Below are 13,970 nucleotides of genomic sequence, written 5' to 3' on the forward strand. Positions count from 1 at the left end.
TCAACACTTACGTGTTAGCGCTAACAGAAGATAGTCGGCTAACAACCCTCGACGATCGTGCGCGGGAAACCATCCCGCGCGCGGGCGATCATCAACGCTTATGCGTTAGCGCGAACAGAAGATAGTCGGCGCGTCCCTCGACAATCGCGAGATCGCGCGTGGGAAACCATCCCAGGCGCGGGCGATCATCAATGCTTACACGTTAGCGCGAACAGAAGATCGTCGGCTAACGATCGTCGACGATCGCGCATCCCTCGACGATCGCGAGATCGCGCGCGGGAAACCATCCCGCGAGCGAGCGATCATCAACGCTTACGCGTTAGCGCGAACAGAAGATCGTCGGCTAAATCGTCGACGACCGCAAGGTCGCGGGCGGGAAATAATCTCGCACGCGGGCGGTCTTCAGCGCTTATGCGTGAGTGAAGATCGTAGGCTCCTGCACAACAGAAGATCGTCGGAAATGGTTGAAGGATCGCTAACTCGTAGATCAGGAACTGGGATGCGTCCCTAAAAGGAAGAGCATCCCCTGAAGAGGACCAGGAGGTCTACTTCAGTGCCGACGATCAACTGACGGACTGCTAAATACTCCGAGGAGTGGTCTCTGTGAGGTACCTTTCCCGCGAACGGGAGAGGTGGCCTTCGTAGAAGAGACTTAGAGACACCGAAGGCTGAACTGCTGGTGAGCGCCAGTGCGCTATCTCAGGAACCCCAACGATGTGCGCAAATGCGCAGGGAACGTTGGTAGCAGCCTAACTGAATACTGGAACAAGGTGTCTCTAAGGCAGTCTTAGGGACAGCAGGAACAGCAGTCGAGCGCTAGCGCGTAAGGGGACGTTGGCGCGCAGGTGATACCTGGCACTTAAAGGACTTACTCAAGGTGTGAGAAAGTCTTTCCTGCCCCGAAGGGAGGAGCCCGTTAGATAACGGGGGCGTGGGCGCCCAAGGCGCGTCTGCAGTCAGGAACGGATACAGCAGGCAACAGGAACACTGAGGGACGAGAGACCAAGGATCTAACGTAGCCTGAGTAGTGAGGCCCCGAGGGGATAGTTGCAAGACCCCGAAGGGTCAATGCAACGAGAAACTGAAGTTCCTCTGTCACTAAACACCGAAGTGTAGAAGTGACTAAAGTTATGAGAGCCCGGAGGAACTGCGTAACTAAGATCCGAGACCCCGAAGTTTCCCTGACACTAACACCGAAGCGCTAGTGACTGAACAGCAAGCTGTTGACGACAGGAACAATCCTCCGAAGAGGAGTCTCTATGAGTGATCTCTCTCGCGAACGAGAGAGGTGAGCACTTCGTAGAAGAGACTGGTGAAGGAGCCCCGAAAGGCCGTGAGATCAGCAGATGTAAACAGGAACCATCCTCCGAAGAGGAGTCTCTGTGAGTGTCCTCTCACGCGAACGGGAGGGGACACTTCGTAGAAGAGACAAAAGGAGCGATCCTCCGAGGAGGAGCCCTTAGTGCGGCCTCCCTCGCAAACGAGAGAGGGCCGGACTGATCCTGCAGCTGCTCAGCCCCTTGAGCGTAGCTACAGAAGCGACCGCTCAGCCCCGAGAGCATAGTCGCTAGTACCATGGTCTAGCCTTGCAACCGCTCAGCCCCTTGAGCAAGTCACAAGGGCGGTCGCTCAGCCCCAAGAGCATAACCGCCAAGGACCAGGGAAAAGTAAAAGGGAAGTTAATTAACTACCCTGGAGGCAAACCTCCTTATCGTTCTAGGATGCAATGAAGAACTGGCAGCAATCACGGGGGAACTTCTAAGAGAAGGAAACGCCCCTGATGAATGCCTTGAGAGACGGCGGCGAAGCCGACTCCCCAGGATAAACAGGACAGCTCTGCTTTGAAGGCACACACAACAGGCACGAAGAAACAGCATCGTAAACTGGAAAATAAAACAGAATAATTATTTAACAGAAATTCCCCCGGGTGAAACTCCGAAGAGAAACCCCCAGGGAAAGAACATAAGAACGAAAGAAGGTATGCGCCCCCCCCACCCGGCATGCCCAGGTGAGGGGGGGGGGACGAAAGTTAACAAAACAGAATTACTGTATAACAAGATAATTATGCAACTGACTTTGAATGTTCCAAGGATCACCGACCCCTAAGGGACTTGAGCCATGAGCTGAAAAGTTAAAACACAATTATATTCGTAAAAATAACTGAGACAAGTAAGACGAAATAGCGACTCGGTTCTGAGAAGCTATCGTAGGCGTAGTACGGAGTAAGAGGTGAACGACCTCAAGAGAAGGGCCGGTCTCCACGAAAGGCAACCATGGTGGCCTAGAAGTGAAAGACCGTGATCACGAAAAGATCGTGGTGGCCTAAGCCTTTGAAACTCTAGTAGACGTACACTACACACACCGCACTACACCGAAAGCAAAGGAAACTTACTATTTTCTATACACAAAAATACAGTGAACCCTCGTTTATCGGGGTAGACAGGTTCCAGACCCGGCCGCGATAAGTGAAAATCCGCGAAGTAGTGACACCATATTTACCTATTTATTTAACATGTGTATTCGGACTTTTAAAACCTTCCCTTGTACGTAGTACTGTTAACAAACTACCCTTTAATGTACAGAACACTTAATGCATGTACTACAGTACCCTAAACTGAAACAGGCACAAATATTAAAGGCGATTTTATATCATGCGTTTCCTAAACACGCTAAAAAGCACGATAAAAAATGGCAACCAATGTTTTGTTTACGTTCATCTCTGATCATAATGAAGAAACAAACTCATTTAGTGTACACATATATGTATAGGTTAGTTTTTGCATCGATTATATTGATTATACAGTATGTTGATTTTGTTATTACCAATGTTTTACTTAATTTTTCTTAGGACTTCCAAATGAAATGTTTTTCTTTATGACGCCGCCTGAAACGACGGCGTCATAAAGTACTGTACGCTCAGTAAACAACCACGCTCAGAACAAAGAAGGCACTTAACGTGTATGATGAAAGTGATAAATAATGATATTTACAGTAAAAGCATTTACAAAATATGTTATTACAAATATAATTTACCGTATCTATATAAAATCATACAGTACATACTGTACGTAGCAAAGCAGGAAAACAATTTACGAGAGAGAGAGAGAGAGAGAGAGAGAGAGAGAGAGAGATAGAGAGAGAGAGAGAGAGAGAGAGAGAGAGAGATTGTTTTAAGTACGTAAATGTAAATTTTAAACAAAAAAAATATGATGGGTTACAACATGTAGACTTTTAAAACCTTCCCTCTAACTTAATGCATACAGTACTAAACTATAAAACAGGCACAAATATTAAAATGTTAGAATATTAAAGTAAAAAATAAAGATTGTTACTGTACTCACCACGAAAGAAGTTCAAGAAAAACTTGAATGATGATGGCGATGAATTTGCTGCACAGTAGAAATGATGATGATGAAGCTGATGTCTTCTACTGTGCAGCCAATGATAGTATTTTACGTCTCTTCAGACGGAGGTGTCTTTTCCTGGGACACCTCTTCAACTTCTTCAATTTCTTCCGAAGGCGTACTAGCAGGAGGAACTGGCTCTTTTTTGCGAGGCTGGAAGAACATTGTGATCGGAAGTTGCTGCCGCTGCTTCTTTTTTCGCTCTAAGAGCATCCTGTAGGGAGTCATGATGTCATCGACCTTGCTGGAGAATTGCATAGAACGAACCATATCCTCGTCCCACTCTTGCAACATTTCTTTCACCTCCTTTATATGGTTGCAGACCTTGGCAAGCCGTTCTAGTGTTAAGCCCGTTTCTTCGTCATTTTCTTGGGTCTCTTCCTGGGTTTCACTCTCTTCTTCGTTTGCCGATTTCGTCAGGTCTTCTAGGTCTGCGTCAGTTAGCGGCTGGGAATGGCAGTCCAACAACTCGTCGACGTCTTCAGTCGTCATGTCGCCAAACCCGTCACCTCCAATTATGGCAGCCAACTGCACAGATTTCCGTATTGCAGAGTGTTGAATCTCAGCAGGTGTAAATCCCTCGTCGTCGTAAACAATCTGGGGCCACAACTTCTTCCAGCTCGCATTCACGGTTGCAGGTTTCATCTCTTGCAGTGCCTTCTGAATATTCTTCAGGCACGTGGCTATGGTGTACTGCCGCCAGTACGCCTTCAAGTTAAAATCTTCATCCTTATCATCTTGGGCAGCATCCACACACGCAACGAGGTCCGCCAAGGTATTCTTCGTGTAGAGGGCCTTGAACGCCCTGATAACCCCCTGGTCCATCGGTTGAATTAATGACGTGGTGTTGGGTGGCAGGAACTCAACCTGAACGCCCTCACGCGACAGGTCAGTTGCGTGTCCACCAGCGTTATCCATAAGGAGAAGGATCTTTAATGGCAAGCCCTTCTCTACGAGATATTCATTGACTTGCGGGATGAAACACTGGTGGAACCAGTTGGAGGTCAGCATCTTTGTAATCCATGCTTTTGGATTATGCATCCAGTACACGGGAAGGAGATTCTTATTCTTATTTTTCAAAGCGCGAGGATTTTTCGACTTATAAATAAGCCCCGGCTTTAGCAAAAATCCAGCAGCATTGCCACACATCACGAGGGTAACGCGATCCTTGAATGCTTTAAAGCCAGAGGCTTTGGCTTCCTCTTTGAACAGAAAAGTTCACGACGGCATTCTCTTCCAAAACAAGCCGGTCTCATCCATATTAAAGACTTGTTCCGGCTTGTATCCACCTTCGGCGATAATATTCTTGAACGTCTGGTTCACGTAAGTTTCAGCAGCGGCAGTGTCAGCCGAAGCAGCCTCGCCATGCAGGGAAACGCTTTTCAGGGCGAAGCGTTTCTGAAACTTCGCGAACCATCCTTTGCTGGCGGAAAAACGTTATTTCTGAGGCTGGGAATCAGTGGATGTCCCTGGTTGAGGTTCATCTGCATCATCATCTTCTTCAGCATGGTTGCCGTCGTCGTCTTGAGGTTCCTTTGCAGCAAAATTCTCATACAAGCTCAAAGCCTTTGTTCGGATGGTGTTCGTATCCAAGGCTATGTTCTTCTTCCGGCAGTCGGCAATCCACACAGCTAAAGCACCTTCCATGCGTACGATCGTTTTATTACGCGTGGTAACAACTCGCTTCGCTGATCTGCTAAAGGTGATTGCAGCCGTCTTTCTAATGTTCGCCTCGTCCTTCTTGATATAGCGAACGGTGGATTCGTTGATTCCAAAATGGCGGGCTGCGGACGCAAAACTTCTACCGTCTTTCAACATATCGAGAAGCGTCACCTTCTCAGCAATCGTCATCATCCTTCGGTGGCGTTTAGGCTCACTACCAGCCTTAGTAGAAGCAGAACGCTTGGGAGCCATTGTACAGTAGGATTTAACAGAAAGTTCAACAAAAAGTTCAACTTAAAACAGTCGCACACAGCACAGATTAAAGTTCACAAACTTAAGAACGTCTACTCAGCGATACGGCGTAAGAGAAAGTGGCCGCGGGTTGGAGATGCGGGCAAAACACCAATCACAGGCTAGATAACAAAACTTGAGTTCTGATTCGTCATCTATCAGCGCTTGAACCAATCACAACCCGTCTTATATGATGCGTAGGTTACCAACTCAAAGTACAAGATACCCCGCGTATACTGTACGTACAGTATTAATAATAATAATAATAAATAATGATTATAATACAGTAATAATAATAATAATGATAATAATAATAACAATAATAATTTTATTAACAACAACAACAATAATAATTATAATAACAATAATAATAATAGCTTTACGTATGCTATTTTATGCTTTTGTTGTAGGATGTGTGTCTCTCTCTCTCTCTCTCTCTCTCGTACGCTTATTCGAAATGTGATTTTTGCAACAAAGAATATTATTGGATGCAGTACTACGTACGTACTGTATACATACAAAAGATTCATGGAAAAGAAGCGCATCCATTACATTTGTAGTACAGTAGTAGCCATCAGCAGCCTTACACCATTCTAATATGGTATGACTGCATCTGATTTGCGTTTCATGTTCAATTTAATTTTACTACGTATTGTATACAGTACTGAATTATCGTATGATCACATTCTCTTTTCGTGTTTTATTTCTTTCTGTGCTGAATTATATATCATATGTAATGCAATGAACAATCAGTAAGAGCAGATATTACTAATTACAGTATTAATGGAATTACAGGTAATGAAATATCGTATTTGGGGTCTTCAGATATCGTGGTATTTTCGAAATTTCCGGAAAATCCGCGATATGTATATATATATGGGTTATGGAAAAAACCCGCGAAGTGGTGAATCCGCAATGGTCGAACCGCGAAGTAGCGAGGGTTCACTGTACAGTATATATAAACATCAGTAATGTTTAAATATATTAGGTATAAGAAAAGGTAAGTTAAAAGACAAAACAATAATGGCCGTCAAGTGAGGATAGGAGCGGAGACCTCCGATCACTATCCGAGCCAAAAGTAAAGTGGTGTATTCTCCGGTGTGTGTGAGGGGGAGGGGTAGCTAGCTACCCCTCCCTACCCCCCTGCTAACTAGCGGTGGGGTAGGAAACCCTCGTTAAAACTTTATGGCTCGTCATCGGCTGCACCGAAGTAATCACCCCCCCCCCATGTAAATAGCTAAGGTTTGTATTTCAGTTACGGAACAAATTAAGTTTAATTTGAAAAGAGCTTATGAGAATAAAACAAATTTATAAGAGAATAGGGAAAACTTATAAAATATGAAGATATTTGAAAATTAATGAAAAAAGACATACAATACCATAAGTTACTGTATCTGCTTTGCTGTGTTCACCTACATTATTGCAAGGTGTGTGCATATGTGTGTATGGAACCTAACACCAATGATAGGAAAAGGATTACTGTACTGAAATTTTTTTGAGTCAGTCTAACTCGGCGGTTCTCAACTAAAGAGTTCCGACCCAAATTAATATCACGAGGGTATTTTGAGGATGATCAGTGTCTCTTTCAAATATATACGTACAGTATCTTAATAATTCATAGTTGTACACATTTGTATTTCTATTAATGTAATTGATTTACTTTAGTAGGACAAAGTAAAGATTCTACTGGATGCATAGTAACAAAAGAGGTGCGGTCATAAAACACCTATACTTTCATATACAATCCCCGCACTTGACTGCTGAACATTGTCACATCTGTTACTTCTTAAGAAAATTTGTTCTTCAGAAAAAGTAAACATTGCATGCATCGTACTTGTTTGTTATGTTTTGTATAACAACTCGTACATGCCTCCCTCCCATCGCCCTCTTTGCTTCTATTGGTCAGTCTGTCTTTCCAGTTTATAATGCATTGAAATTCATTGTGCTAAAAAATATAAACTGAAATATAATAACAAAAGCTCATAAACACTTTGCAAGTACTGTATATATAATTGTAACATAAAATGGCTGCATCTTTTATTACAATTAGGGTTGCAAACTCAAGGGTAAGAATGAATTTAGGGTTGCAACCAAAATGGGTTGGGAAACACTGGTCTAACTATACACAGTTAATTTCTTTTTATTAGTTGTCTCAAAAGGTTTGTATTTTGTGATCCATCCATCCATATACCAAGGCACTTCCCCCAATTTTGGGGGGTAGCCGACACCAACAATGAAACAAAACAAAAAGGGGACCTCTATTCTCTATGTTCCTTCAGCCTAATCAGGGACTCAACCGAGTTCAGCTGGTACTGCTAGGGTGCCACAGCCCAACCTCCCCCATTTCCACCACAGATGAAGCTTCATAATGCTGACTCCCCTACTGCTGCTACCTCCGCGGTCATCTAAGGCACCGGAGGAAGCAGCAGGGCCTACCGGAACTGCGTCACAATCGCTCGCCATTCATTCCTATTTCTAGCATGCTCTCTTGCCTCTCTCACATCTATCCTCCTATCACCCAGAGCTTTCTTCACACCATCCATCCACCCAAACCTTGGCCTTCCTCTTGTACTTCTCCCATCAACTCTTGCATTCATCACCTTCTTTAGCAGACAACCATTTTCCATTCTCTCAACATGGCCAAACCACCTCAACACATTCATATCCACTCTAGCCGCTAACTCAATTCTTACACCCGTTCTCACCCTAACTACTTCGTTCCTAACCCTATCTACTCGAGATACACCAGCCATACTCCTCAGACACTTCATCTCAAACACATTCAATTTCTGTCTCTCCGTCACTTTCATTCCCCACAAATCCAATCCATACATCACTTTCTCATACAGAACTCTCTTTACATTAATGGCTAACACTCTCTTCTTTACTACTCCCTTCACTTCCCCTAACACTTTGCAACCTTCATTCACTCTCTGATGTACTTCTGCTTCCACTCCATCATTTTCTGCAACAACAGACCCCAAGTACTTAAACTGATCTACTTCATCAAGTAACTCTCCATTCAACATGACATTCAACCTCACACCACCCTTCCTTCTTGTGCACCTCATAACCTTTCTCTTACACACATTAACTCTTAACTTCCTTCTCTCATAAACATTTCCAAACTCTGTCACTAATTGACCAAGCTTCTCTTCCGAGTCTACAATCAGTGCAGTATCATCCGCAAACAATAACTGATTTACCTCCCATTCATGATCACTCTCGTCTACTATTTTCAATCTTTGACCAAGCATTCGGGCATTCACCTCTCACCACTCTATCAACAAACAAATTGAATAACCATGGGAACATCACACATCCTTCTCTCTGCCCTCTCTCACTGGAAGCCACTTGCTCACTACACACGCTTTATTACCTATGTAGAAACTCTTCACTGACTGCAAAAACCTTTCACCAATTCCATTTAACCTCATCACATTCCATATCGCTTTCCTATCAACTCTATCATACTCTTTCTCCAGATCCATAAACACAACATACACCTCCTTGCCTTTTACTAAATATTTGTTGCATATCTGCCTAACTAAAAATCTGATTTATACAACCCCTACCTCTTCTAAAACCACCCTGTACTTCTAAGATTGCATTCTCTGTTTTATCCTTAATCCTGTTAATTAGTACTCTATCATACACTTTTCCAACCACACTCAACAAACTAATACCCCTGGAATTACAACACTCATGCACATCACCCTTACCTTTATACAGTGGTACAATACACGCACACATCCAGTCTACTGGTACCATTGACAACACAAAACACATATTAAACAATCTCGCCAACCATTCAAGTACAGTCACACCCACTTCCATTAACATCTCAGTCCTCACCCCATCCATACCAGTTGCTTTTCCTAATCTTGTTTCATCTAATGCTCTCCTCACTTCCTCTCTTGTAATCTCTCTCTCATTCTCCTCTCCCATCATTGGCACCTAAACACCTGCAACAGCAATTATATCTGCCTCCCTATTATCCTCAACATTCAGTAAACTTTCACAATATTCCGCCCACCTTTTCCTTGACTCCTCTCCTTTTAACAACCTTCCATTTCCATCTTTCACTGTCTCTTCAATTCTCAAACCACCCTTCCTTAATCTCTTCCCTTCTTTCCAAAACTTCTTCTTATTCTCTTCATATGAACAACCCATACCCTGACCACACCTCCAGTCAGCTGCCCTCTTTCCCTCAGCTACCTTACGATTTACTTCCACATTTTTCTCTCTATATCTTCCATACTTCTCTACACTATTACTCTGCAGCCATTCTTCAAATGCCCTCTTTTTCTCTTCCACTTTTATCTTCACTCCATCATTCCACCATTCAGTACCCTTCCTCATGCTGCCTCCAACAATCCTTTTGCCGCACACATCATTTGCAATCCAAACAAAATTTTCCTTTACTAACTTCCAATCCTCTAAATTACGTTTCTCTCACTTTCACTCTGTCATATGGCATTTCCAACCTTGCTTGATATTCACTTTTTACCTCTAGTTTTATTAACTCTTCAACCTTCACTACCCCCCCCCTTTTATATCCCCCACTGTTTTGCTACAACTAATTTTCCTTCCAACAAAAAATGATCAGACATATCATTATCCATTACCCTAATCACATGCACGTCTTTCAATCTTCCAAACATTCTTCTAGTAATAAACAAATAATCTAATAAAGTCCTTTCTACTACTCTTCAATTTGCCAATCTTACCCATATGTACTTATTATCATTTTTCTTTTTGAAAAAAAAAACTACAACTTATTAATAGCTCTTGCTCAACACACATATCTACCAATCTCTCATCACTCTCATTTTCACCTGGTACGCCATACTTCCCAATGACACCTTCTACCTCTCCAGCACCTACTCTAGCCTTTAAGTCACCCATGCCTACTACAAAATTCCTTCTACCCAGTCCTTCTACGCACCTAATTCCTTCCACTCTTCTTCTCTTTTCTCACAACCTGGCCCATACGCACTAACAAAAGCCCAACATTCCCTACCCTCATTAACCTAGATGATTATCTTCTTCCATTCCACTACTTTACTTGTCATCCATTCACTCAGCATTTAGCCACAACCCTCTTGCTCTTCCCCTTTCAATCCCAGATACTCTACCAGTCACTTCACCCTTCCCTTTTATCTTTGTCTCACACAAAGTCAATATATCCATCTTTCTATTCCTAAACATACTTCCATTTTCACATCTTTGACGCTCTATCATACTACATCCACGCACATTCAGACACCCCAAAACTAAAGTGCGGTGAGCAGCCACCCTCCCCCCCTACTCCACCTCTTTGATGTCTCACAATAATAATAATAATAATAATAATAATAATAATAATAATAATAATAGTAATGTAGCATTCATTTACTGCTGTCAAGATTGATTAACTACAAGAACTCCAGAAAGTGATCACAATGAGTAGGTTGTGATGAATCAAAAAACATTGAAAAAGCTACTTTTTTATGAGTCCCTATTAACAGTAACAAAAATGCAAACAAATTTGGATTTACCTTAACCACCAAATTATCTGCACTCCTTCCATGACAATCTTTATGACTACCCTGTTCCCCATTTGGTGCATGAGTGTAAGAGCTCACATGTGCTAAGCTCCTCATGCCTTCTTTTGCCTGGAAAAAAATTGAAATTACAGTACTGTAAAGCATTAACACACTTACAGCATAGTTATAAATTATACACATATCAAAAGACGATACCATATCGTAGTACAATATACTGTATATTAAAATTTTCATCTACTGTACTTTACTAGGAATTCAAAAGTTCACCTAACTTTCACATATAAAGAGAACATAGCTTCTTTTTTCCCATTAATTCTATAGGTATGTAGTGTCTAAGATTTATAGAAATAGAAATGAATGTTTTAAAAGCAAGACTTAATTTTCAATATGTAATATATATAATCCAATCAATTCAAAATTGCCTATCCCATCGTCCAACACCTCCTCACACACGTTTCAAAGAAAGCAAAGCATCAAAACTTGGCCAGGTGAACATTATTCTCCCTCCCTGTGTTAGGACTACAAAATAAGTAAGGGGTAGGGTGGTAGGCACTGTCTGTAAGTTTATGGCATTCTTCTAAGAAAAAAAATCTAAATCTTTCTTTGTTTTAACAAAACTCTACCAAAATTATAACTAACTTAGACATTTAGGTGGGAGGGATTTCTTGCCATACTGATTATGTACAGTATATTAAACCAGGCTACTAAAGAATGCATCTTCTAAGTACTGTATGGGTGAACATGAAACTGGGAAATCTTAAAATGATGAGGGATCAAGTAAAGGAAAAGAATCCTTTTAGTAAGTTCAAAATTTATAACTTTAAATGAAGTAAAACATCACTGTTACCATAGCAAAGAACCTAATTCTCCATTTTGCTTGATTCAGCTGGCATGGGATATAGATATGATGAAGTCCATTATTATTCTTCCTCCAAGTAAATTTTGTTGACTAGGTAGATGACCATTTGTTGTTTACAATTTACCATAAGTTCATTGAATATCAAGTACATTTTGTTTAATGGTTAAATTTTGTCCACTAGGTGTATTTTCTTCATTAGTGAAGTGTTTCTTGAATATATTTTGTTCAATATCACTACAACCAAAAATCACTACCTAGACTGTCAACATGCAACTTCTGAAGGTTCAGACATAACGACTAATTCACAATAATCAGTAGATTCCAGCCTACTTTTCAACATATCAGCAGATTAATGCAATAAGCCATACCAATGGTTTTGTTTATTTCTCAGCATTTATATTGGGATATGACACACAGATTGTGTTATTAGTTATTCTTTCAGCAGACAACAGGCAATCATATGCAGACCTCCAAATAAAATAAAAACTAATAAGAAAAGGTTTCCAAAGAGGAATATACATTTCTTAATCAGTAGCAAGAGTATAAGTGCAAGGTAATCAAAGGACATTAAAAAAATATATTGGAATACAGGCTTATTTCAATTGTCATATCCTGAACTACAGGAAACCTTAATATATATATATATATATATATATATATATATATATATATATATATATATATATATATATATATACTATACGGATAAATAATTTTCATTCAATGTGGGAAGTCAAATAATTTACTGTACCTGAAATACAACATGACCACCATTACCCCCATCACCTCCATCTGGACCAGCTTTCTCAACTTTAAAAACACTTAAAAAAGATATGCAACCATCACCGCCGTTACCTCCAACAGCGCGAATTTTACGATAATCAACAATATGTCGTACCTGTAAAATAAGAAAAATAAAAAACTTTTTGACATAGAAAATTGTCAATTTAATTTTAAAAGTTTTCAATAGTTTTCTTTGTGGTATAAAACTTTGTTAAAAGACCCTTCAGTGTTATTAAAAGTGCCATAATGAAACCACTGATTTAAAAAAACTCTCTCTCACAAGACTGCTCCATAGGATTTGTTCTTAAAATTGCTTCCTAACCAATATATAAAAATTTCTTAAAATTTAGTTGTTTATTGGATTGAAGGTCTTGAGAAGAGTCATGTTCTAGACTTTTAATCATCTGTTGATTTAAATTAAGATATAGTAGTACTGAACATCCTATAATAACTGTATGCTATATTCACAAAAATATCTGTTACAGCAATAATGTACAGTACAGAACTTCATTCTCTACACATGGAAATTAACCCTTTGAGGGCCTCTGGACATAATTTACATCAGATTTTTCTACTCCCTTCATCATCGATGAATGTATTTTTCATCAAAAATTACCATTTTTTTATCTTTCTTTAATTATTTATGTTTAAGAAAATTTTATAAAATATTTAAAATTATATATCAGTGGAAGAGAAATTTATTCAGTAAGAGAATGGGTTAACCTCAGGCACTGGGGCAATAAACATTTACGGTTCCAAGCCGACTTACACCCAAATTCAGGCTTGATACCTCCTTGTGCTGGAACTATTTCCGCCAGCAGTTATCAATCCCTGAGGCTTGTCACCTCCTTGTGCTGGAACAATTTCCGCCAGCACAGTTATCACTCCCTGAGGCTTGTCACCTCCTTGTGCTGGAACTATTTCCGCCAGCACAGTTATCACTCCCCGAGCCTTGACAGTCCTCTTGGGATGGGGGGGGGAGGATACCACTGGAGTCCCTGATACTGGGGGCACCACCATGCTCTTCCCCACTGATGTCACCATGGGGAACACTGCCACTTGAGGAACAAGGGGATGTGTAGTCTTAGCTACAGACTCCCTCAACAAAGTCATAGAAGGCCTACCTGAAAGACTTAAGGAAGACCAAGACTTCCTTAGGTCAAACTCATCATCAGCAGTGCATGAAAGACAGACAAAGAGCTATCAACTTCCGAAGCGTGCGGCAAACACTGGGAGTACCCCACACACAACCAAAACCTAAAAAGCCAGTTGATGCAGATGTGAAGTCTCCTTGCTCCTGACACACAATCCACTTAGACAAACCAATGGCAGCCGACATACCCACTGAGGAGACCAAAACAGCAAAAGAATTTTTTGGAGTCTTCTAAGGCATTGCCAAGACAGATAGCAGCAAAGGCTTTA

General features: G+C 41.2%; 1 protein-coding gene across 6 annotated transcripts in view; it reads right to left on the bottom strand.

Moving 5' to 3' along the window:
* LOC137652253 (mitochondrial ribosome-associated GTPase 2-like) overlaps window positions 1–13,970 on the bottom strand; it is a 67,771-nt gene that overhangs the window by 35,660 nt on the left and 18,141 nt on the right. For all 6 annotated transcript variants that reach the window (XM_068385509.1, XM_068385512.1, XM_068385513.1 and 3 more), the window contains exons 3-4: window positions 12,517–12,663; window positions 10,898–11,014 (exon numbers count right to left, since the gene is read on the bottom strand). In XM_068385509.1, coding sequence (XP_068241610.1) covers window positions 10,898–11,014; window positions 12,517–12,663 — 264 coding nt within the window. The remainder of the gene's footprint in view (window positions 1–10,897; window positions 11,015–12,516; window positions 12,664–13,970) is intronic.

This window comes from Palaemon carinicauda, chromosome 13 (assembly GCF_036898095.1).
Source record: "Palaemon carinicauda isolate YSFRI2023 chromosome 13, ASM3689809v2, whole genome shotgun sequence".
NCBI lineage: Eukaryota > Metazoa > Arthropoda > Malacostraca > Decapoda > Palaemonidae > Palaemon > Palaemon carinicauda.